The sequence below is a fragment of the Engystomops pustulosus genome, chromosome 7, assembly GCF_040894005.1.
Source record: "Engystomops pustulosus chromosome 7, aEngPut4.maternal, whole genome shotgun sequence".
In the NCBI taxonomy this organism is placed as follows: Eukaryota; Metazoa; Chordata; class Amphibia; order Anura; family Leptodactylidae; genus Engystomops; species Engystomops pustulosus.
The window spans coordinates 57451914-57478044 of NC_092417.1; the positions used below are offsets into that span (position 1 = coordinate 57451914).

Here is a 26131-nt window from a genome sequence, read left to right on the forward strand (position 1 = left end):
CTGGCTGGGGAGAGGAGGAAGGGCGGCAAGTGGTAACCTCGTACAGAGTTGTGCATAATTAGCAGACTACCTCGCCAGAAGATCCATTTGCATAATTTAAGAAATTCTAATTTTCTAAAAAAATCGGGCCAATAGAAGATAATGGAAGAGTGGATCCTGTTTCAGGGGATACAGATAAGCCTGTAAATTTGCTTGGTGTAAGATGCTGCATTCATGTGGTAGATTTCCTTTGATAGACGTCTACAGATAAGAATAGGGGGTAAAATCGTCGGAGTCTTAGGATTTGGGGTTGACACTACTGGACTCTCTAGAGTACCTTTGGATACCACTTCAAAATTAAGTATGTTGGGACCTCAAGGCACTTTCATACTTAACACTAGAGGTTGTAGGGGCTCTAAGCTACTAAATACTAGGAGAAAGAAGACCAAACTAGTAGACTAAACAATTGGGGGGCTGGGGCTGTCTTTCCATTTACCACTTCTATGACTGCTACATTTTCTCATGGATACAATAAATTGAAGACCATGGAGAAATCTGGAGGTTGATAACAATAATAGTGATGACAATTATGGAGTTATTAATGCCAGGGCTGCGGCCAGGCGTGTTATTTGTATGTGCCATGAAAGGCCTTCATTGTGTTGTATTGCAAAAAACTTGGTAAACAAGAAATAAGAAAACCTAAAAAATCAGTTTTTATAGGAGAGGTGTTTTCTTGCAGGTGAAATAGTAAAGGACTGTTTCCCTCGGGCAGTCGGCCTACCTGCATCCACAGGCAGCAAACAATTGATTCATGGTCCATTGTTCACAGCCCGTGTGTGAATTCTAATGAAACGATTGTGCAAACTGCATGTCCTTATATTCCTAGAAATGTGGGTAGGAATAGGACTTGTTGTCTTGTGAGCCCTATTGAATTATATAGGATAAAAACAATGTTTGTGTGCATCTAGTCTAGCCTAAGCCTTAGCCAGTTTTCTGCCAAAAAAATAAAATTATATGTGATCATGAATATTCCCTATACATTGGGGAACAGGTATTATAAGTCTGGCTTTGTCCTTCTGTTTTTTGGGACTTTTCTTTGCTGTTTTGCAGGTCAGATGTATCTTAGCATTTTCTCTCAATTGAGACATATGACGTTTGGTCTTTAACGAAGTTGCAACTTAAAACAAAAGTTGCAAAAAGTCTCCAAAACTCACAATCAGTTCTAAGCTACTTTCTAAACCTGGTCAGGAGAAGCCATAGGTTTGCAACTTTTTTGTGACTTTTAAAAGTCTGGATTCAGGTGATGGCACTGGCAACACTGCAGAAAACTAGACAATAGCAAACTTTCAAGGGAGACTGTCTTGGGCTCAAAAAAAAGTCACAAATAAGCACGTGCCATGAAAAGTCTCAAAATTAAAGAAAAAGGCATGCCAAAAGTTTGATACATGTGCCCCATTGACACACTGGCAGGAGCATAGTTTTTGCCTCTGTATGCAAAGTATATCTTGTATACGGTGTAAAAAGCAGGATAGAAATATGCAGCAAGCCACATCTTTCCATTCTCCTGTAATGTTCTGCATCTACCCCCGGCCACCACTGAGCGTATATGTCCCCAACCAAAGATTTCACGGATCCAGCTAATTTGCAAAATAAAATCTCCTTTTATTGGTCAATTCATGGCATCCACAGGTAAAATACAGGTGTGTAGGTCAAAGTATTTTACCTATAGATGCTAGGAATTGACCAATAAAGGCAGGCTTTTCTAGTTTATAGGTACCCAGGGATGTCTCTGTCCATATTGGGGCAGAAACCTAAATGGGGAAAACGCACAGAACATCAGCAGCGGCCAATCGCTGCTGCCAATGTTTACTCCCCCCGTCCCCCTACATTCAGTGGGGAGGCACCAGGGGACATATTCCAAGTGCATACAGTGGGATACGTCTGTGCCCCCTCTTGTAAGGGTTACGCTGGGAATCTTCCCAGACTGAGGGACATAACAAGGTGTAAATCCAGCCTTACTTATGACTAGAGATTTTTACCAATCTGCTTATTTGTCAATCCCTAAAATAAAATTAGACAGTTAATTAGCAAAAAAGGTTCATCTCAACCTAGCAAAATCCTAACAAGTCCTTTTGATGGGAAAATCGGGATCTGATATACAGGCAGAAGTTTAGGAATAAACTTCCACATGACAGCCCACATGCAGTCAGCAATGAAAATGTCTTTTATGGTTTTCAATCGTTCAGTGAAGAGTTTCTCTAATTCGGCCGCTCTCCAAGCTCTCCTCCATCTGAAAGATGTCTCTCCCGGCTCAGCCTTTGCAATGTTTACAGCGCCAATTTAGCTGGTAGGGCAGGAAAGTTCATTAACAAACTGCTGCCCTGTTTAACAGGCCCCTGACAAAACATAAAGCGGAATACACAGGCTGGAGGGACATGAGTCACTGCACATCCACCAACATCACCCCAACATGTCCTTTTGTTTCTGAAAATGTACTCAATGTTTTTTTGTGAGTGTCTCTTGTGAACAAGCCGCTGATGGTTTCCCACCAAAGTCTTTGATAAGGTGCTGAATGGGAAGCGGAGGCGCTGTGACAAGGAGGCCTTGATTTAGGGCCCGCTCTGGGCCAGGCTTGGTCAAGGGCCTGGAAGAGAGCAGATGCCGCCATCTCCAGATCATTTGTGGACACACAGTCTTGCCTGCGTGTTTCCAAGATCCCTGCTGTCTCCAGCCAAAATGAACAATTAGTGCAAGGCATGAGATTCATACATCCATGCCATCTGTGCCGTGCCATTGTCTGGCTGACAAAGACAACGGAGAATGGCTGCCTGCGCTTTCTAAAAGACAGTGATTAACTCGGGATCATACAACCATTCCCCTCTGTAGAGATGTATAAGACCACAGCTAATAGCGGCAGCCTGTCCTATGTATAGAGGACCTCCAAAATACATATTTTCTGTTTCTAGAAACATAGTATAGCATGAATCATAGTATTGCTTCATATCTTGGTGACAGAAGTTATTTAGTTATAGTAATTTCAGTCTGGCCTGATATCAACATACCATAAAGAGTTAAAAAAAAAGTTTAGAAAAACAACCATGGCCCCATTTCAAAAGGTGGATCCATCACTGGATACATTAATATAGTTCTAGAGCTCAGTCTTTGGACCCATGGCTCTTCTTGTAACATAAGCCTTGAAGAATGGGAGAGGGGGGGGGTCTTAAGCTCCAACATTTTTCATCTTTGTTTCCATCTACAATCAATAGATCAGGATGACCTTTTATGTAGTGTGTATGGATACCTTCTTAGAAGCTGTGTCCACTGTCTGGTGTCACATCTTCCTTTGATCCCAGACTAATGTGTTTCCCAGATTATCTAGAAGGCACCATGAGATATCCTGGCTGTGTTTATCTGAATAGGTACTAGGCCGGAGATGCCCCCTGCTCGGAGGTTAACATCTCCCATCATCTCCTAGGAGACTTGACTAATATGCAGAAACAAGTTCATTCTCTCTTTACTCTGAAAGGTTAAACTAGGAGCAGGGATGAAATGTTTAGGAATGTGAAATTAGTGAATGAGAATAAGTATTCACGCCAATAAATTTCACTTGTGTTGAATGGGACCTAATGGATTGTTTACTATTCACAATGGATTGCAGCTAATTGTATTATCCTGATGTTAGTGACATGTCACTTCATGGTTGTGGTGCTGCGGCTAGTGCGACTCCATCAATAGAGGACTTACTTAACCTAATTGATTTCCTTTTGCTATACATGGTCTCCCTTCTGGGAAGATAGCGCATTTCTTACAATGTCACTTGTTTTTTAAATGATTAAAACTCCATTTTTGTTCAGTTTTCCCCTGAAATGTAAAAATTAAGCAGCTAGTCTTTATTAAATCTTTACATTTTTGTGCCTACAGCTCCTATGCAGAATACATGGTAACAGAGAAAGAACCAATAGATTCTGAAATAGTTTTGGTGTCAGTCCTGCATGAATCCCATTAGACTGATTTTAATTGTTATTAACCCTTGCTTACCCATTTTTCGGTTCTAGTTGTTTACTTAGGAACCAACATTCTATATTAAATCCAACATCTCGGAGGCCGCATTTCACTCTTGTATTTTTATTGGCAGATTTTGATTGCTGTTGGCCCGAGATGGGTCTCTAGAATCCAATTTGAAATATTCTAGAAATCGCTCTTATTTAAAGCACAAAGCGGAACAAAGATGAAAATGCAGATGTTCTGCTAATTAGCCCATAAAATTCTTTATTTATGGTCATCCCTTTTTTCTGACTGGCCCGCCAGAGCCACAGCTGATTTATCTGGAGAGGAACAAAGCAAATTACGCCAAGAAACACATTAAGGAATAAATCCAGGGCCATTACTTCAATGAGGTAGCAGGCGGAGAGGAGAGATACCTTAAATAATTGGGAGCCGTAAAACGTCTTCATCCACCATTATCTACAAATCATCAAGACCCATTTCCTGGCTGTCTGTTCACTCAGGGAGGTATTGTGCTCCTTGTGTAAATGAATGGTTTGAGTATTACATTTGGTTTTATTAGATGTAGATCCGTCCCCACATAACTTCAGTTTAAAAAAAACTATTTCCCATTTTGGGATTATTAAAGTTTTTATCTATCTATTTTAATGAAGCCTCCTGCAACTTTTACAAAAACTAAACATTTCTTATTTTAGGTGTGGCTTGTGTGTAATCCAAGAGGGTTGTTTATTTGTGTTGACCTGTTCCCTTCCCTACTCATTATAGTCAAGGGTTAAAAACCCAGCAGACCTGGGCAGAAAGAAAATAAACTCTACCAGATGAGACTCGGCTAAACATGGAGGAAGCCAGACTGAAAAATAGAACAATGTAATAAATGAAATAGATTTTTCCGGGGTGGCAGGTATAGTGCGAGATTACAAAAGCCAAAAATAATACTTCTCAAGGGTTGACTCCTTTGTACCTCAAAAATAAAGGGAGAGGGACTGAATAATATAAGTTAGCAGTGGTGTACACTCGACTTACAGACGACCCCTAGTTACAAACGGAGCTCTGGATGTTGCCAATTTACTTTACTTTATCCCTAGGCTACAATAAACAGCTGTAACGGTTATCACAGGTGTCTGTAATGAAGCTTTATTATTAATCCTGGTTCTTATGACAATCCAACATTTTTTAAATCCAATTGTCACAGAGACCAAAAAGAATTTGGCTGGGGTTACAATTATAAAATATACTGGTTCGTATTGCATACAAATTCAACTTAAGAACAAACTTGCAGAATCTATCTTGTAAGTAACCCGGGGGCTCCCTGTAGTCATAAATAGTCATAAATAAGTAGTCCTAAATATACCATACTCTAAAGGGTGTAGAAAAAAATAACCTGCCTAGTAAAAAATACTGAAAAGACTGGCAGAATACCTACTAGCTGACAACTCTACCTATAACCCTGTGCTTAACCGATCCACTATTATAGCCGTTTCGTGGATAGAAAATGACACTTAGAGAGATTTCATGTGTAATAGATAAGTGGGTGCTTATTTAGGATGGTCATTTATAGTCATAGGTGGAGATGTATTAATGTGTTGGTCTTTGAGTAGAACTAAACCGTTCTCTGGTGCACCAATTAATAATTACGCCTGCTGGATGATTAATCTGGTGCAGTATAAGACTGGAGAGTTGTACATGGCATCTCCTATTAGTCCATCTAATTTTCTGTGCCACTATGTTGAAGTTGCTGGTGAAAAGAGTTTAGGATATTTCCTAAGTATCCAAGCCTTAGAAGAGTCTGTTGTCAGCTGCTCCCCCCTTTTTTTTTTTATATATATATCTTCACTTGGCTGCCGAAAGCAGAGATATATCAACCCACAACACTGCGCTGCAGCCGTAACAAGAAGATAACTCCGCTGTGCTGTCATCCATTGTTCTGGGACTTATTATTTGATGATGACACAGAGTCCTAGCGATGTAATATGTCACCTGAGTCTCTGAGGAGCGGCCGCCTGTCTAAGAAGCTGAATGTAAAACATGTGTTCTGAGACTATCGCTACCCGACACTCCATGGAGCTGAACTGCAAACACTGGGCCACATTTATTAAAGTGTAAGCGCTAGTTTTTTGTCTGATTCTGGACTGAAAAGAACATGCAAACTGGTTGCACATGTATTTATAAAGCGTTTGCGCTAGTATTGTGTTCTGCACCTAAAGGGGAATTCCGGTGCACCCCAGTTGGATCACGCACCCTTTTTATCACTGTGACTCAACAGAATTGTGTTGTGCGTTTTATGTTAAAATACTACAAAAAAAGTTATGGCACACTTCCCGAGCATTCATTCATAATAATGAAGACCATGCGTCACTTTTGATGAATCTGGCGCACTCTACACACTCTGCACATAGTGCTGCTTGCACTACTTTTGATAAATTTGGCCAGGATAACAATGTCCAAAGGTTTTAACACATTAAAACGAGTGGTATTAAGGAAAATCAACCACTAAAAAAACCTATTTATACTAATCCCTGCTTCTCTTCACCTTGAACCCGGCGCTGTCCGTCACTATTCTTGACACGCCCGTCAAGTTATATTTAGCAGCCTGAAGCGCGGGGACAAGACGTCTGGCACTTTGGGCTAATTCTGCACGCTCTGCGTTCCGGTTGACTTGTGTTTAGAAATGGGAGGGGTTTGGCCCTATGTGCATATGCATTTCAACTAAAACTCGTGCAATCGGTAAGAAGCACCACGTGTTTTCCATTGTTTAAATGCAAAACATATGGTGCTTGTTACCGATTGCATGAGTTTCAGTTGAAAAGCTTAGGTGCATGGGCCAAGCCTCTCCCTGGTCCGGTATTTCCAGACACAAATCAATCGAAATGTATGAACGCTTCCTTAATTAGGATTCACGTGGAGACATTAACAGGCTGCAAGTTTGTGCACGGTTGTACCTCCCCGTAGATGCCTATGGCACCTGGCCGCGGTACGGTGAGCACAATGTGCCATTGCCGCAAAAAGAATAGAGCCGGCTCAATCTTTGGCTGTAAGAAGGGCCTTGCAGCACTGTTTCCTATGGAGAGGGAAGGGGTGATCAGCGCCGGTCTGAAGGACAACTTAAACATTGGAAAGTGTGTGAAACTGCAACATTGCAGAAGTGAAATGCAACATTTACAAAGGCAAGTTTTTAGGAGCAGCTTAAGCTGTGTTTCAGTAGTAACAGTGTTTGCCTGTGGTCATGGTCCTGCAGATTGGATGATGTCTTGTAGAGATACATTGCATGTATCACTTACCAGGACGATGCAGCCTCTGAATGACTGTCTCCAGTAACAGCAAGCATATTCTTGTGTAGACAAAACCTTCTATTATTCAGTAACTGACTGAGCCAGGAGGGGAAATTCTTAAAATAATCAAAACCCACAGCGTTTATGTGTTATTATATTCTCCATCTATTGGAATGTTTCTGTATGAAGGATATAAACCTGGGGAATGTTGCTCCCTCTTTGGTATTTTTATATGGCACTGATAGTTGGCATTGTTATAGGAACAATTACATATAAGGCTCTCTTTAAAGGAAAGCTACCATTTACTTTTTATGGATTGTGAATATACCTTTAGAATGCTGTAGCTACACTGATGCAGAAACATATCTTATTTAATCCCTGAACTGAGTAGTTTTGCTTAAAATTTTTTTATAAAATTTAGGCCTTGGCTGCCGTACATAAACACATTACTTACACAGAAGCTGCCTCAACTGTCCAGACAAGACTAATCAACTTGAGCTTTTTGACTCATACACAGCAGTGGGGGATGGTGCAGCGATTGATTGCGTTTGCCTGTCAGGGACAACACGTTGATTATGTATTTTTTTTAGCAGTACAAGGCTGAAGCAGTGCATAATTGGGGTATGAGGAAAGCACTGGGGCAGCCACAGGAGCGACAGAGCCTCATTATCATAAACCATTCAGTTCAGGGATTAAACAAGATATGTTCCTGCATCAGTGTAGCTACAGCATTCTCATGGTATGTTTATATTACTATATTAACTGAGCGCTATATGGCATCATAATTTTGTTTATATTCATAGACAAAACTGTAAAATATGATGCACATCAAAGTCAGCCATAAAAAACTGATGTTTTCTTCCCTTTCCAAGGTATCAGTCTGGCATCTGTGGACCCTCAAAAACTATAACCTATGAGTGACCCCTGTAAAATAGTATGGACTAGGACATGCTCTATTCTTCAACGGACCGGTCACGTGGTCCATTAAAGTAACGTCTGCTGGTACTCCTCCATTAAGAGGTATTGCATTTTGTCCAACCGTGTGCCATCCATTTTTGCATGGATGCATCGTGCATCTAGCCTACGGCTATCTATACGTATCTATTGCAGATTCCGTGCACATTTTACTTATGGATTTGGTTCGAGAAAATTCACAGCGTAATACAGAAGCTTTAAAGTGAATTTGATTTTATTTTTACCACACGGAAATTATTGCTCAGTACAGAAAATAAATTGATTATTTCACTTTTCTCGTGCGTCCTCACGGTTTTTGCCATGCATTTTTTTTCAGTGTACTCTCTATTGGAGAGTAAAAATCTGCTTCTTGTCCACGTCAAAACTGCATCATGTTGCAGATTTTTGCTTGAAATGATGTCAGATTCGTGGAAAATTAAATTGTTAAAAAAAACTCATGCAGAAAAGCGCACGCTTTACATGTTACTCATACATGTATGTGAGTGTAAAAGCTTATGGCTATGTAGTACTATAGACATAGCAGTCCTGGGGAACTTTTCAATCATAAATAATATGTCACCTTATTAACCCCCATGGAATCCAATACTACTTATAAGAAGTAACGTCAGCAGTCAGAATGATGTTTGCTCCTGTCAGATACATATCTCCCCATTGTGAAATGGAAGTGAACACTCCTCCGTGCCCACGGCACATTTGGGAAGATGCCAAGCCTGCCAACATGCCCTTGACTGTAGTCTTAATCCGCGCACCAGAGAAAAGTCAGAGCGCTTGATCTGTAGCCCGAGGAAAGTGCCTTAGCTTACATTCTCTACATTCTCATACCAGTGATGCCACAGGGACAGCAGCGAGGGCATCCTGGGGGTGTAATGGGCATATAGAGTGCGAGATAGATAGATAATGGATAGAAAGCTATGACCTGGAAAAAGAGATAGAAATAAATGCGGTAGGTAGATGGATAGATAGATAGATAGATGGGCAGTGGTATTGGTGCTGTTTCCCAGCTTGCCCAAGCCCCTGATTGGCAAATGTTTTTCATATAACTCCATTTGCTGTAATCTTTGTGTTTCTTCATTACTATGGCGTTCTCTTCTCTTGATGCTGGCACCGGCGGTTGCCATGTTGCTTGGTGAGCAGTAATAATAATATATTTGCACAGAGGTCTAGCGCACTCATCACACACTGTAATTAGCCTCATTGTACAATTACGTCTCACTAATTGACGCTATGTGTAATTACACCATTGCCTCTCTGCTTGTAACACAATATTTACCTATCATAAATTAGGATGTTTCAGCTGTTTTCTGCCAAATAAAGGGGACAGAAAGCTTTAGAAAACGTATATATAAAAATAAATGTGATATGCTTTGTGATCAGACAGAAATTGGGAGAATTTCAGAGCCCCATTTCCCGATTGAGTCACCATCTTTACAGTTGATGCTATCCTGCTTTCCCAAATTCCCTGTGATCTGAAAGTAAAATTGATGGTCACCCAACTTTCCTACTAAAGAGTATAGCATTTTGCAGATTTTTACTTCCTGGCTACATTGTTGTGAATATTGAAGCCACTGTCATAATGGCAAGCCGTCGTTGATTTTAAAGGGGTTGTACCAAGTTTAATTGTTCTCTCCATCCACCTGATATGGGCTAACAATCTGATTGGTGGGGTCCAGGGGCGTAACTACAGTGGTAGCAGCCATAGCGGTTGCTATGAGGCCCACAGTATCAGGGGGCCCAGCATCTGACCTGATATACTGAAGTATGGAGGATGTGCACAATAATGTATATAACAGAGCACGCCTTCCACACTGCAAAGCATGAATAGTCACTCTCCTCTCTAATTCCTGTTGTCTACTTCCCCCATGTGGTCAACAGCAACTGGAACAGATGTGTGTAATTTTATAAATGTATATATCGGTGCGAATCACGGCAGAAATGTGATGAAACTGGCCTGGGGGGAGGGCCGAGCCCATTGCTAGCCCCCAAAATTCCACCATCCAGCAGGAGGCGACGCCCGAGGTGAAAATTGCCCCATGGGTTGTGTGTCCCTAGTAGTGGGCCCCATTTAGATGTCTGCTATGGGGCCCTGCCTCTCCTAGTTACGCCCCTGGTGGGGTCCTAGCAGTTGGAACCCCAATGATCAGATTGTAATTTGATGGGGGAACAGTGAAACAAGATAGTGATTGGATCTGGGACCCATGATTTTCCTTGTTTCTCACTCCCACACTCGCTGCCTTTCCCATTGTTCTCCTTGCTGTGTTTTTATCCGATGATGTTGTTTTGATAAATCATTGCATTCCTGGTGATACTTTTTGTACTTTATTGCATAGACTCAGACCCTGCAGGTCTTGTTAATGTTTTCACTCTTTTAACTGTTTTGTTACTCCTAAAATAAAAAAAAAACTTTAATACTAATTGTAAGCTGAAAAAAAAAAGCTGGCAGAGATGAACTGTGTAAAGCCGAGTTGGGATCTTATTAATACATTTACAGAAGGAAAAACGGAGGGACAGAACTACAACGTTTTAAGAAAAGACTCACGAACATTTTATTGGGATTGCAAGTTTGCAGTGAATGGACAAGTCAGGAGTGGGGACAGGCTCCCATTATAGAAGTAATGACTTGTATTTCTGATACATGACCGGTGTCACAGCAGAAGTCATTATATAATATCCAGCAGAGGACACATCCTCGCGTCCGCCTCTGTTCATGCTTAAAATAACTACACAACCATTACATTACAACTGCTGCCCAGGGAGCTCATGTGGCCTTGCTAGCGGGATGTATTAGATGCGCTGCGCTTCATCAGACCAACGCTCCCCCCCACTAATGTATAAGCAATTAGGCAATTACTGGAGTAATAGGAGGTGAGGGCACACTAGCAAACAATGAGATCACGCCATCCTTTTCCACTACCCTAGACTTGACTACTAGGAGACAGTAATCGGCTTGGCTGAGCCGCTGGGTCATGTGATTTGGTGTCGCCACATGTTGACCGGATTAACAGAGCACGAGGGACACAAAGAAGCTTAATGATGCAAGTATGACCCAGCTGGTCATTCCGATAACCCTTTGTTTGCTGCTTGAGTTGAGCTGATCATACTAACACATTGAGGGGGGGGGGGGGGGGCGACCTAAACATGCCAACACAAATGAGATGTGCGCCAATAGGACTGCGCCTTTTTAAATTTATTTTGATTTCAGACCTTTTTTTCCTGGTCTGTTTTGCGCCAAAATTTCTGCCTAAAAATGCTGACAAGCCCCTCATAAATGTGGCGAATGATGTGGAAAATAAAGGCCACGCCCACTTGTGCCAAAAAAAGACGGATGAGTCGGGATAGTCGGAAACAACTATTATTACTGGCACCAACTCATTATAAATGATCTGCAACAATTATGCGCCAAAAAATGTGGGTTTCCGACACTTTTTTTTGGCGCAGATACGATAATACATCTTCCCCATTATCTATTATATTCCACTCTATATCTCATGAAATGTATTGTCCACTTTAGTAGATGGACCTACTATCATAATATTTTATAGGCAGTCTTTACATAGGTCTGCTTGACAGTCTATGGATTTACCCGATTAACTTTAATGACATCATGAGTAACAAATACCCACTGATGACTAGAGGAGGGTCCTCTGTACCCCTTTTTGTAGAGATTGAATAACAAAGAATTCCAGCTTGGCTGCAGCCATTTATACCATATAAATGAATACAACCAGTTAAATCTTTGTATTATGGGCCCGGGGTTGATTAAGATTACAAATGTTATTACAATAGGGGACATTAATTGGGGGGGGGGGGCTTAAGAAGTAGAATTCTGGATTACTCTGAATCCTTAGCTTTAATCTCTAAGAATGCCACATTCTTGTTTTCCCACATTCTTAATACAATGACATCAATTTATTAGAGAAAGTTGGTGCTCCGGCATCTCCTTTGATCAGTCTTCAAAGTGGAGGAAGAAAAGCACAAGTGTGAAAAAACTTGGATGAGAGGTGATGTTACCCAGAGGAGTCATATAAATATTATAGCTGCTACATTTGTGCCTCACACCTCATATATTACAGGACCTCCTACCTAGAATTTTCTGGTGAAAGGTAATTGAGGTGAGTGAAGCCTGGCAGCGAATGTGTCTGCCTCATATTGGTGTGCGTGATCCATTGTGTACAAGACAGCTAGGCCGAGTACCCTGCCAGGGAAAACCTCACACACCCTGCCTAGAACTGAAGAGTCTACGCTTTATATCAGTCTAATACATAGAAAATGTATTCATAGTTTGATAGATCCTATCTATACATCTATTTACTTATTTGTAACAGCTGCTGCCTACAAGTAAATTTGCTGTGACAAACTTGCTCCGTGCGCTTTTACCAGACCGAACCAAGCACCACTGAACTGAACAAATGTTCTTCATGAGTCCAATTCAGTGATTCTAGGTTCAGTCTGTTTTACCCCACGAGTTCACAGAGCGATCAAACTCACTCAAGGGTTACTGTCTTGCGGCCAAGTACACACGTTGGGGTTTATGTACTAAGGGTCCCGTGGCTGCATTTCCATGGGATTTTCTGACGTTTTCTGGGATTGATCCGCAAGGGGATTTAGAAGGGGATTGTGTTGCACGCGATCGGATTTTGACGCATCGGTGCTGGCTTTCATGCAACAGAAATCGGAGGGGGAGTTGGCGTTGGACGATCCGACAGATTCGGATTGAGTGTGGGATCTAACATTTAAATTGTGTCGCAAGACAATTCACTCACATGCACCAGGAAGAAGAAGGTGAACTTCTTCCACACAGCGGGTATCGCGACAGGATGTGCCCCGTTGTGTTTAGATGCCCCGTTGTGTTTAGATGCCCCGTTGTGTTTAGATACCCAATTTAAGCGCAGCCAGGCGGAGTTTTTCCTGATTGCAGATGCTTTTAGACCAAAACTCTTGCGATGAGGAACAAGTAACATGTGTTTTGCATTGTTTATCGGCAAGTGTTTAGGTCAAAACTGTGTCCGGGAGTAGCTCCTCTCTACTGCACTTAAATTGTGTTTCAGTGGCTGCTAGTAATGGCTTATTCACGAATGAGAGTTGTCGTCTCTGCGCTGAACGTAGCCCCAACCCAATCAACTAGCCCCACCCTATTCCATGGCTACACTCCCTTTTCATGCCGAAAAACATCCTGGAGCCTTTCAGGAGCTAGAAGAGCCGACTCTTTATAGTGAGCATGAGCCAAATGATCCAGCTCACTATAAGGGGCTGGACTACCCATCATTAATGGCCATGTTCACACGTGGCATTTACATTGTGTATTAAAACACGATGCAACAGATGAGGACAGATTTGCATAATTACCCGGTTGTTAACACTGCATTTTAAAAAACGCAAATGTTAACACAAAGGGGGATTGTGTTTACCACACAATTCATAATTTGCTGAAACTTCACCACATTTATAAAGGGTTGTGGACAGTGCACCACAAAAGGATCACGAAGGACCTGTAAATACCTGTGCAAGCAGTTCTCACTTAAAGAACGTGCAAAGTCCATCAGAAAACTGGCGCACGTCCCTTATTAAATGTGCCCCAATATGTTTGAACGCCGCCATAGACTACAGTAACACAATGCACTTAGATTATGTTTTGAAATGCATTGCATGTGCATCAGAGGATACTCAATACCAAATGCATACGCGTTGCATTTTAACCAAAACACTTGTATTTGATAAGTAGCAACGTTTCAAAATTAATTTCTATGGACTCATGGCTGTGCATTCCATGGATCCATGTGCCAGCCGACTTACCAGGCTTCAAAATTCAGCTGAATAACCAGTCTGAGGCCCTATTCCTGAAAGGGGCCTCAAATTCTTTATTGCTGTCATCGGTGGGTGAGCAGAATTTATGTACAAAAATACACAGCCACAAACAGTGGACATGGATCCGTAGATTTGCATTCTGTGTAATGTATACGTTTGTGCACATCTGAGAGAAACTGGAGAATTGTGGCTGGGTTCACACGTTGCAGTTTAAACTTCATCACTTCTGAGAAGTAAAGAACTACATTCCGTTTTTAGCATGTTGTAGGTGCGGTTTCTTAATTTAACAGGCAATAGGCTGTTTTTACCTGCAAAATAAAAAAACTGCTCCAAGGCCAGCATCAAAACTACGTGAACGCACGTTCTGGTGTCTCCCATAGCATGACAATCTGATCAGTGGTCATCATTTTTTTTTTTACATTAACTTTTTTGTCACATTTCCATGAAGATGAGTCATTTATTTAGTTTTATGTGAGGAAACCAGAGCTAATTGTGTGGGAGTTGTGTGGGAGACGTCTTAGCCCTGGCTCTCTGCCCGCCTGGCAGCCCTATGCGTTATTTATGCAGATGGCACCGTTGTCTGTGTTGTCGTATTTCCACAGTTTGTGCTCCCTGTGAGCGCTTTGTGACGCGCTTCGCACCTAAACACACAATCCACGCCGTTCGTTGTTTGTTGCCTAGGCTGCAGGCTCTATGTTATTCCAGTTTTACCTGTTTTGTGAAATTCCCTGCATCTTTCATCCTTCTCCAAGTGGCTCCTCATTCCCACAGGTTTCTTCTTGCCTTCTGGGGAAGAGGGGTGCCCTTCCTTAGATAAAGGCCATTCCTGTATTTTGCCACAAAGTCTGTAAAAGTGAATGCTCTATTGGAGGCTAAGGCATTGTTATCCAAATGAAATGTTAAAAGGGATCTCTCAATGATTTCTCACAAAATCCTGATAAATAAGGACATTATAAGATTATCTAGAAGATACTACAGCAACCAAAAAATATAACTACAGTACTAAATATGGACACAGTAGCAGAAGAAATTGGAACTAAAGGTGCACTGGTAGGATGAAGTAATTGAATAAGCTGTGTACAATTATATACATAACTCTCATATAGGCATGATCAGGAGATCTGTATGGGTGCAGCCGAAAGTTTGTTCCCTCTAGCTTGGGGTGCTAAAGAAGATGGACACAACACAACACCACATATACATGATCCAGGTGAAGTGAGAATTATTTTTAGTGTTATGTTTTTTAACAATAAAAATAATTCTCCTCTTCATCTGGAGCCTGCATGTGTTGTGTCGTGCCTATCTTCTACACCTACATAAATATGGGACCTTTGACCCCCTACAAAAAGAGCTCCTTGTGGAGTGTTACCTGTAGAGTCATGTGACTTCACTGATGAGTTATTTCATTGGGGCCATAAATCACAAGTGTGTACCTGCTGTGTTATCCTATCAGGTGATATCCAAAAGCCCTACATAATGGGTTAAGCGATAAGATGCATTCTGGAATGCCTCTGTGTGTATTTTGTATCCATGAGTCGAATGTGGATGTGGAATGTTCTATGGCTGTTGTGTAGGGTTAACAAAATCACTATTCACTATTAAGTTGCCAAATTACTAGATAAATGATTTTTCTACCAAACGAGTAAAGTGTTGCCATGGCTACCAGTGCAAAGATATAATATCATACGGTAAGGTAGCGTCCTCTTTCCGCTGTGTACTAGTAGATTTTTGTTTGTTTTAGTGACTGGAGTAGATTATTTTATCTATAGAGATATATCTATATTATTGTATCTAATTCTCATATTTATGTAATAATTTCTCATCTAATTTTGCATTAATCTTTTACCTATCTGTTTGTCATTACCTTATCCACATATCATCTTTATCTATCTATCTCATGTCAATCATCTATCTGTTCTTCTAAGTATCAATCAATCAACTATCAAAGACAAAAATAGCACTCCAACTTGGAAAAAAGTGAAAGTGAAGGTTTATTCACCCATATATTACTATATCTGTGAATAAACCATCACGTTTTTTTTTTTGTTTTTTTTTTAAAGTTGGAGTGCTGCCTATTTTTGTCTCCATCTATCGTTCTATCTATCTATTCTTCTATCTAACCTCCTCTTTATGTTTGTCTTTAACATATGTCCCTCGGTCACGTATTCTTTCCATAGCTTCCCATTGACTGCATCTGATAGATTTGGGTTTACCCACCATCTACAATTCTGGTCACTAATACAATATTTAGCCTAGAGGTGTATTATTTATAAGGTGAGTCTTTTCCAGAATGATAGGGCAGGGTTTTGGCATCTGTACAGCCCAGATATAATAGTCAGTCCCCTGTGCAGGTCCTCGCACACTGCAGTTGTTCAGAGCTTGGGCTTTGACCTTTCCTGATGAATAGTTTGGTAACATTGTCGCTTTTGTGGTAGATTCTATGTGGGTGCCAGGGTCCTGTAAAATGGAGGAATAGGAGCGCTACCAGATGTCAGGCTGAGATTTATGTGACATTTATGCTCGACAGTGAGAAACATAGAAAGAGAAAAAAATGTAATGACGACAAGAGAGCCTAATTATGGACATGCAATGTTTTCCTATTATGGAGCATCGGATACGGCACAGTATGCAGGATCAGCAGTTCCTATAGTGTCTGCTTATTAACCCTTTACACAAAGGCCTTCCTCAGGTGCTCATGGTAGGGTGTTGTGAAAGAAGATGCCAAGATCACAGCAATGGAGCCCCTTAAGTGCCCAGAGGACATGAGGGCTGTGATTGGACCTTGATTGCGGGGAAGGGGGCTATGTCACAGGTATCAGTTTCCTGAGTCTTGAAAACTGTTTAGCACATAGATGCTTATTCATAGCTTACAATGGCCAAGGTAGAACAAGACATATGTAGATGCACATCAAAGCCAACATATGGAAAGGATGGCAGTAGGCCAGATATATTATTGCATAACCAGACAGATGTGTCATGAAGATGGCTGTGAGACTGACACCCATGGCTAGTTGTGCTGTGGCCACCACATAGGCTGCAGTAGTGACATGTATGGCATGAAAGACATAAGCCAACAAGCACTGAGGCCAGTGATAAGCTTTAGAGGTCATGTATCATCCATTTGATGTCACCTCTCCAGGATCTGTAAACAGGAGACATCAGAATTTACCGCCACAAGGCAGAAGGAAAGGTAGATTATAGGTTCTTATAGGTTGCCAGTGACCACAATCCCTTTAAGACTGCTGTGGATAAACACATTTTCGAAAGATTGGACAAAAGTTATTGCTGGTGAAGTAGTTCTACAAACGGGAAGTTTGGGAAGTGCTAGTTTTTCACACATTTTGGCTTGTGTGATTGTATAGCACCTATAGAGAATCTACGTAAAGGATTACAATGCAGCAAGAGAACAATTGCGCTTCTCACAATATTGATCGTTATTCAGCCAGTCAGCATAACTCAAGAACCAAAAAGGGCAAAGGTAGCGCTGACATCCCATTAACCCGATCATAAATACACATCTGGAGGGACCATAAATCAAAATGATTGGTTGTGCTTCTAGCATTCCAACATTAAAGGGCTGAATGGGTGGCCTCCATGATCAGAAGAGATGGAATTGGATCATAGATAACAGCAGGTCAACATAACATTCCCGGGAATGCAGCTAATCCTTCTCCAACTCTGTTTTCCCTTTTTTTTTCTTAATAGGGAGAGTGTCTGTCTAAATTTGCCTGATGTCTCTCCAGCTTCATAGAGTCATGGAAGGCTACCTCTCCTTATCTACTGGCTTGTGATATTGAAGTGTCAGCGCAGGATAGATGGGGGCATGGTGGTGTTAGTGCTTCTAGGATGGGTATTGATTTTTTTACATGTTACAAATGGGTTTGAGTCGCGGTAACATGGGTAAAATGATCCTATTAATCATCCCATGTTTCCCATAATAATACAGGGTATTGATGGTCTTATCATATTAAGGGTATTCTTACAAAGTCCAAAGAGTGGTGAGATCTCATTACAGGAGGCTTAAATTTCACCAGATTTCACTGTAGTTGCATCTCCTTATGCATTTGATGGCATTCTGAGATATTGTTGGCGTAAAAGGAGTTTTCTACCACTCCTCCCTTTTTCAAAACAGTTACACGTTATTATAGAGCTCCTCACAATGAATCATAACATACCTTTTTGTACAAAAATATATGCAGCTTTTTAGTAAAAATTACTAGTAATATTCATGTAAATTAGGCATTTGGAGGACCCATGGTGTTGCCTTCCCAATGAAGCACCACTTTGGAACACCCCACCCTTCCCATCTGTATGCAGCTCCACCCAATCCTGCACAACCCGTGATCTTCAATCTGCCAGTGATATTAGATTAATCTCTACCTTTAATTCGAAGCTCTCACACACGTCTCCAGGACTTCTCCCGAGCTACACCAATTCTCTGGAATGACCTTCACCGGACTATCAGACTAATACCCAACCTCCAAAGTTTTAACTGTGTTCTTAAAACCCATCGCTTTAGGCAAGCCTATCACACTCGCTAACTGCATGAAATGTCAACTCTCTCTTTACTAATCCATCCTATGTCCTATCTCCCATCTGTTATCCAGCGAACACTAGATATATACCAAGCTCCAGGCTTCTCTGCAGTCACTTTCACCGTGGACTTTGTATATAAGATGTGGCTGATGACTGGTTCAAGCAGCAGAATTTGTATTTATTAAATTAGTTTACACTGTTCCCTTATAAAGAAAGGCTGGACCATTATACAAGCTCTTATACCTCTTTTGTCACCCCCTTCATCCTCATAGACTGTAAGCTCTAGTGTCACCCCTCATCCTCATAGTCTGTAAGCTCTAGTGAGCAGGGCCCTCACTCCTATTGTTCCATATGACTTTTCGTACTCTGTAATGTAATATTATATTTGTATATGTCCCCTTTGATAAAGCGCTATGGAATATGATGGCGCTATATAAATGATGTTACTTTTATTATTATACTCCCACGTCCTGCACACATAAGGGAAAGACAACACCATGTGTGCACCAACTACCTCATTTACATAAGTGTTATAGTTATGGTTGTTAGTTATAGTTGTTAGTGGTTTGGGGTGGGAGCATGCTACCTTTAAGCTGAGATTGCACCAGTCTGGGGTGCTGATCATTGTGAAGATCTACAGACTGCAGGCCTTTAATATCTCATGATATTCCAATCAGGGACCAAATATTTCATCTGACTGGAAAAGCTAAAATGTGGCTACTTTCTCCCAAGAACAATGCCACCTATGTTCAAAGTTAGTATTGCTGCTTTTTGCTGATTATGAGAGTGAGCTGTAAAACCAATGAATCGCTATAACCACGTTTCCAATTCTTTTCAGGAGATCACTTTTTTGAGATATCTCATATACTGAATGTAGCAAAGAATTCCCCTTTAAGTTGGCAATCAGGCTCTTCAGAAAATGTTATTGACACCACGATGGCGGTATAATTATTTCTCCATTCAGTGTCATTGTAGATCCAGAACATGAGCAATGGCACATAATATTTCCCAGGGGACATCCAGCAATACCATTGTCCTGTCACCACAGACGGTAGCTGCTTTCTTGTTGAGGAGATTTACTGTCCTTACTGGAACCGAGGCCTAGACTATGATGCCGAGCACCGAGGACACATCCATCAGCACAGCTGTCCTCACACAACTTGAGCAGTAATAGCCGCCACAAGACATATATTGCTTTTTATTACCAGAGTCTTCTAAGGGACCGTCAAGCCAAGATCATGACACATTGATATAGATGTTAGTGAAGAGTTATAAAACATGAACATTTATTCTTTAACATTAAGCCTTAATTTAAAGGCGACATACCACAAATACTATATTAAATCCTCTCATGCACATAAAGTGCTCATGTAGCTTACAGCCTGGAGATGTACTACTACTACTGTATAGAGACCTTGTAGATTCAAATCCCCATCCATAGTAATTTACATGTTTACTCACTATCCAGGTATAGCGCTACAGAAACAGAAACAATTGTCATCGATGGGAAAATATTTAAAGGGAACATGTCACCACATTTTTACAAATGTAGCTAGTGACAGGTTCCCATAGAACCCTATTAACTGACACCTATTGACTAACTGACAACCTAAAAATAGTTTCCCTTACATCCCCATAAATCAACTTTATGTTACATTACCTGGTATCAGAGGGGCGTGTCCTGCTAGACAGGCATGACCAGGATGATGTCATCTAAGGTCCTTCACACAGTTATGTTTGCAACGTCTTCCCCATGCATGTATCTGATGACATGAAATCACAGCATGAACTTCACAAATTCACTCCATGAACTTCTACTTCTCTCCATACAGTATGGAGGCTGTTGTGATTTCATGTGATCAGATACATACATGGGGTAGACACAAATGTAACAGGACCTTAGATGACATTATCCTGCTCATATGTCATGAAGTGCCCAATGATGTAACAGAGCTTTCTCTCAATATTCCACACAGCATCATGCCCGTGACCTGCCAATCAGGCAGGGCAATGCAAGTTAAAGGTGAGTAAAACAAACTGATTTTTGTCACATTGCAAACATGGAAATGAACAATTTAGGGATAAGGGCAATGCTTTTTAATCATGGCTTTTAATTAAGTATTTATTTTGGGTGGGTTTATTTAAATGGCAGGTTATCTTTAAGAATTGACTTTGCAGTCTTAATGTACCATTGTTTTGGCTTCATGTATTGCATAGCGCATGTGCAGCGCAGTGTATAAGATCCCATACATGTGCACACATGCAGCTGAGTTTTTGCTATGGCTCCTGGTTGGATAACTAACAAGGCAAAAACTGATAATACGGCTCTACACCTCCAGCGCGCCGTCAGCCAGAGGCAAAAAGCGTATTCCAAGGAATGTGGGTGCAGCATTGTAGTTTGGATGTTAGTTTGGGCCGTTTTTTCTCCATGTATTTCAGATTCCATTCCTCCCTCTCCTAGGCAGCGGTAGTGGCCTAAGTAATAAAACAAATATTGACCCTTCTCCTCCTCTCATATAATGAAGACAAAGCTCTGAGCTGGGAGGAGTGGGGGCACCGGTTATTAGCTGGAATATTCCCAGAAATTTACTCATTCACTGAAGTTTTTCACATGTTAATAACATTCCACTTAACAGTAGGCGTTGACTGAGGTTTTCAAGTTTTTATAGAAGAAAAGTATCATAGTCTTGAATTTCGATGCCATAAAATTGCATTTATGGGGTTAATTTCAAGAAATTGTATTTGGTGTCATATGTATTTCTTGATATCAGTTACATCCATGTATAAATTCATTTTGGAAGAATAGCCCTTTAAGGACCTTGTAGGTGCAATGTATCTCAATTACATTTCCCACCTGTCTGGAATGTGGAGTGTAATCATAACCTTTATCCCACAGGCCCTTACTTCATACTTGTACTGCAAGAAAGTGTCTTAAGTGACTGTTAAGAAGAATAATATTACATACCATGGAGTTTTTATCCTGAGAGTTCCATGAAAATCGAAAAAATAATGCACCTTCTCTATACTTTTACACTAAGTATTAAGCTTCTTAAGTAACACCTGCATTGCCCAACAGATGCTTCATTGCTTCATAGATTAATAATAATAATCTTATATAGCGCCATCATATTCCATATAGGGGACATATACAAATATAATATTACATTACAGATTACAAACCGTCATATGGAACAATAGGAGTGAGGGCCCTGCTCACAAGCTTACAGTCTATGAGGATGAGGGGGGACACAAGAGGTAAATACCGTATATACTCGAGTATAAGCCGACCCAAGTATAAGCCGAGGCCCCTAATTTCACCACAAAAACCTGGTTATACTCAAGTATAAGCCGAATTTGGGTTTTCAGCACATTTGTTTGTGCTGAAAAACTAGGCTCATACTCGAGTATAAATGGTAATAATGGTCCAGCAATTCTTTATAAGGGAACATAAAGGACAGGACACTTGCCGTTTCAGTCTTCTACTTCTACCCATTTTTAAAACCACCCTAAGTTGGGATCTGGACGAAGATAGATAATGTTTTTTTGTCCCAACCCCTCCATTGTTTACCAGGTACAGCGCCATACATTTGGTTGTGGTTGTATCTACTACTGAAGCTTAAAGTTCCTCAGTCTCTTACTAGTCCCAGTCATGTGGATGCTGCAGTTGTAAATGTACAGCAAGTTTTGTAAATGTTTCAGTATGAGGTTTGCCGTGAGTTGGACCAGGCCAGATATCGATACTTATCTTAATTATGTGTCATCAATAGTAAAGTTCTTAATATATTGATAATAAGTTCCTGGTTGTCCATCTTATCTACTGGTCATCATCTCAAAAACAGATCTTATTATCCTAGAGATTGGTCTGTGTAGTTACATTCCATCTTCTAAAGTGATGGTCTATCTAGTAGACCTGCTCTAGGATTTACCATATTGTTGTCAACCTCCCTCTTGGTGCAATCTACAATGTTTGCATTATTACAAGGTGCTTTGATTTAGATGTAGATCAGAAAACCTTTTACGAATTATACAATTATAATCATGGTGTGTAAGGTATTGAGAAGCCACCATAGAATGGGGACACTTTATCAAAGTTCTAGTTATGATTTACAACTAATCCTCTGACTTAGGCTTATGGGGGAATCAAGACATAAGCTTTGACTACTACTGGTCTTATCAGCATCAGTAATATATTTATATAATATATAAAGATAATTTTGAATGAATTGAGATGGGACTAGAATAGAAACCATTGACTTGACGATGTAAAAATCTTATTTCTGTAGTCTAAATGTGTGTTATACAAGTTGTGTGTTCAAATAAACATTAGTTCATGGCTTAGGATAGCTTTAAGCTAGGAGACATTATCTTTTCAGCCTGAAGAAGGAGGAGTGTCCCCAGGCATAGTCCTCATAGTCCCCATAGTATAATCACTGCCATAGGCAGTTACCAGACCATGAATCTGGACCACAAAATTGTTGCTTAAAGACCTGCTAATCTACACCTAACAGGCTTATGTACCTTGGCGACCTAAAATTGTTTGGCAGCTTGAATCTATATTAAGTTGCCAATGTCCCCATTTCTCAACAGTTAACTATTGTATCTCAGTTATTTCAACTACAACATTGTTTAAAGCTAGTTATTAACGAATAGTTAATCAAAATTAATAGACATAAAAACTTGTGTGGTCTGAATGTCTCTGTCCTTTCTTTACACCTCCCATGTCATACTTTTATTTTTTTTTCAATAGATACGTCTTCCAACTATATCCGTCAACTAGAGACCAAAGTGAAGCTCCTCGAAGATGACAATAAACTCCTGTCACAGGTAGGAAACAATTCAGTATTTTCCATCAAGTTGAAGATGTGATCGCGCTTGTTATGAATTTGTAGCGTCATGGCCAACGCATTAATTCATATGTAATCACTCATAAGACATTATAGGGTGTGAAACCAGTGAAAATAGATTTTTATTCTCTATGTATCTCAACTAATTTCCTTACTCCATGAAGATTATTTCTTGATAAGAACCCTTGTAATCGTTCCAACAATTGCGTTTAAATGGAGATTTGTGCTGAGGATCTTCTGGGGGCTGGTGAAATGGCTAAAAAAATGCTACTAAAGGTGTTTTAGTGACTGGAGCAGATAAAGTAACCTTATTTTGCTTATTTTATGTATAGTGTATCTCATCTATCTAACTGCTGAATAGGACTATCTGACATTTGTTATGTTGACTGCTCAGTTAGTCACTGGCTGCAGCAGGCACGCACCTTAGCTGCTGCAGCCAGTCACTGCCTGAGTGGTCATTTCCTGGGATGGTCAATTTAGGGATTGGAATATCAAAGAATGGGAAAGGTAGGTATGACACATTTTACCTTTCCAAATGGGTCATCCATTTTATATTGGAAATAAATAAAAGCATAATTGTTTACATTCAGAGCCTGAAGAAAACACAACCTGAAGTTTTTTTTTACATTCTATCAATGTAGACAATCTCCGATTCTGATTCTTTTCCACAATCAAATGTGTCAGTTTGGAATCCATGGGTTGTATAGATGAGATACATTGTAACAAGCTTTCAGCTATAAGAAGGACACAGCAGGTTTTCTCGCTAAGTGTAAATAATATTGGTTATAATAATATAATAAGGGTTCATTTTTTTCCCCTCTGCTCTGGCCTGCGTTGTAGCCAGTGGCAATATCAACATATTAATTGGAAAAAGGATGGCGCTTAGCAGTGATCTAGATATTGTTGTAGCTCATATGGATTGTAGATGGAAACACTGCGGGGTTCCTGCCATATTTCATATGATTTATCCCACAATGATAACAGGATCGTATCTCTGACTATCGCTTTTAGAGACTGTAGTAAGGTCAATCTTAATTATCCAGTGATCCCGTCTACTTCCAGAAGGGATTATATATGGCTGGAAAAGATTTGTGCCCTTCTTCTTCAGAAATAGGGTAATTAAGTCATAAAGGGCCCACTGAGTGGTTCTTAATGTGTTTCATTAACTAACTTGTGTCATGTCTCATGGCGCCATCCTAATAAAGCAATCCATCATCTCTGGTGATAATTCAGGGCACATTGCTGCTCCGGAATAGGCCACAAAACAGTTTTGCCACTTTTTATGGTGTTAGTCCCCTTTTAGATTAAAAAAAAAATTGCTTAAAGGAACAATCTGGTAAGAAGTGATACATTGCATTATGTCTAGTGCAGGTCATATGAGCAGGACACTGGGATTATTTGTGTCAAGCACCTCCTTTCTTGTGATACAGAATGTGGAATGTTCATTTAAGAATGGGGAAACCCTACAGTGTTATAGATCATAATAACATAAATCATATGCCTTAATTCATGCACTTATCTTATAGAAGCCAGTAATGAGGATGTATAGATAGGATTGTGAGGTTATATATGCATTGTCCTTATCTCACTGTGTGTACCCATAGGAGTTCACCCTTCTCTAAATGGTTTAATGGATCTTCATATTATATTAATAATCCTTTATATCAGGCAGGAGGAGGATAGTTTTTCAACACATAAGTGTATAACCCTGTAATAAGGATTGAAGCGCGGCTAATAACAATGTCTAATGGGCTGTGAGAACCAAGATCCAAAACTCCAGTCTAATATCAAATTGTACATTATGCTTCCAGTTACAGTATAGCTTCTACATTGTAGCAGCTTGTGGCAGGAATGTGTATAATGCTTATTGGTTAATAGCAGAAAATGTATGTGGAGCTATTTCATTTTCTGGGCGATTATTGTCCCTGCCAGTAAAAATAGGGACGGCAACACATACATAGCCTAAGATAGTGGAGGCCTAGAGTCCTGTCTGGTGTACTATGCGAGGTGACAACCATGTGCCCACAGAAAGACTCCGATTGCCACCTTTGGCACCCGTGTCATAAGTTTGCCACCACTTTCCTAAGGTTAGAAACAAGGGGATGAGTTCTTGGAACAATCATGAGTATGAATGCAACCCTACAGCATGTATAGGTTATGTTCAGATATGGGAGTGTAGGTTACAGGTCCATTCAATCTATGAGTCCGCTCATTAAAGTGGTTGTCAGTCTTTACTAAAAGTTCTAGAGGTGGGCTGTTCTAAAGCTGTACTTATCTCTTGTTGTGCTCCGGTGTCCTGCACCTGTTGGTTTACTGGGGCACGGCACCTCCGCTCCGACTGCTGCGCAGAAGATAAGTCAGAAAACTGACCCATAGATTAAATTGGACGTGTAACATCAGTCTACAGAGATAAGATGTGAACAACGACCAGTTAGTTAGGCAGTGAAGTCCGAGCCCTCACTAGAGTTTTTCATTCTTCCTTGAAGCAATTTGTGCCTTTTTCCAACTTTCTCCTCTCCACTTGCTAATGCTAAAGTTTTGCTGCCATATGTCTGCCCCTCTAAGATAAATAGGACAAACCAAAGACAGCAAAAAATACAGTGTCAAGTAAGGCTAAAAGCTCCTAAATAGGTTCAATGAAAGAAAAATAAATAAATGACCCCCACTGTGTTTCATAAGTCTGCTAAAACTATAGGTGATCAGCCCACAAACTGTGGTTCA

The 26131-nt window shown here is 40.5% G+C and overlaps 1 protein-coding gene across 1 annotated transcript in view; it reads left to right on the forward strand.

Annotated features, from left to right (window-relative positions):
• Window positions 1-26131, forward strand: part of CCDC85C (coiled-coil domain containing 85C) — a 73555-nt gene that overhangs the window by 30499 nt on the left and 16925 nt on the right. Inside the window, exon 2 of the mRNA XM_072116050.1 lies at window positions 23314-23390. Coding sequence (XP_071972151.1) covers window positions 23314-23390 — 77 coding nt within the window. The remainder of the gene's footprint in view (window positions 1-23313; window positions 23391-26131) is intronic.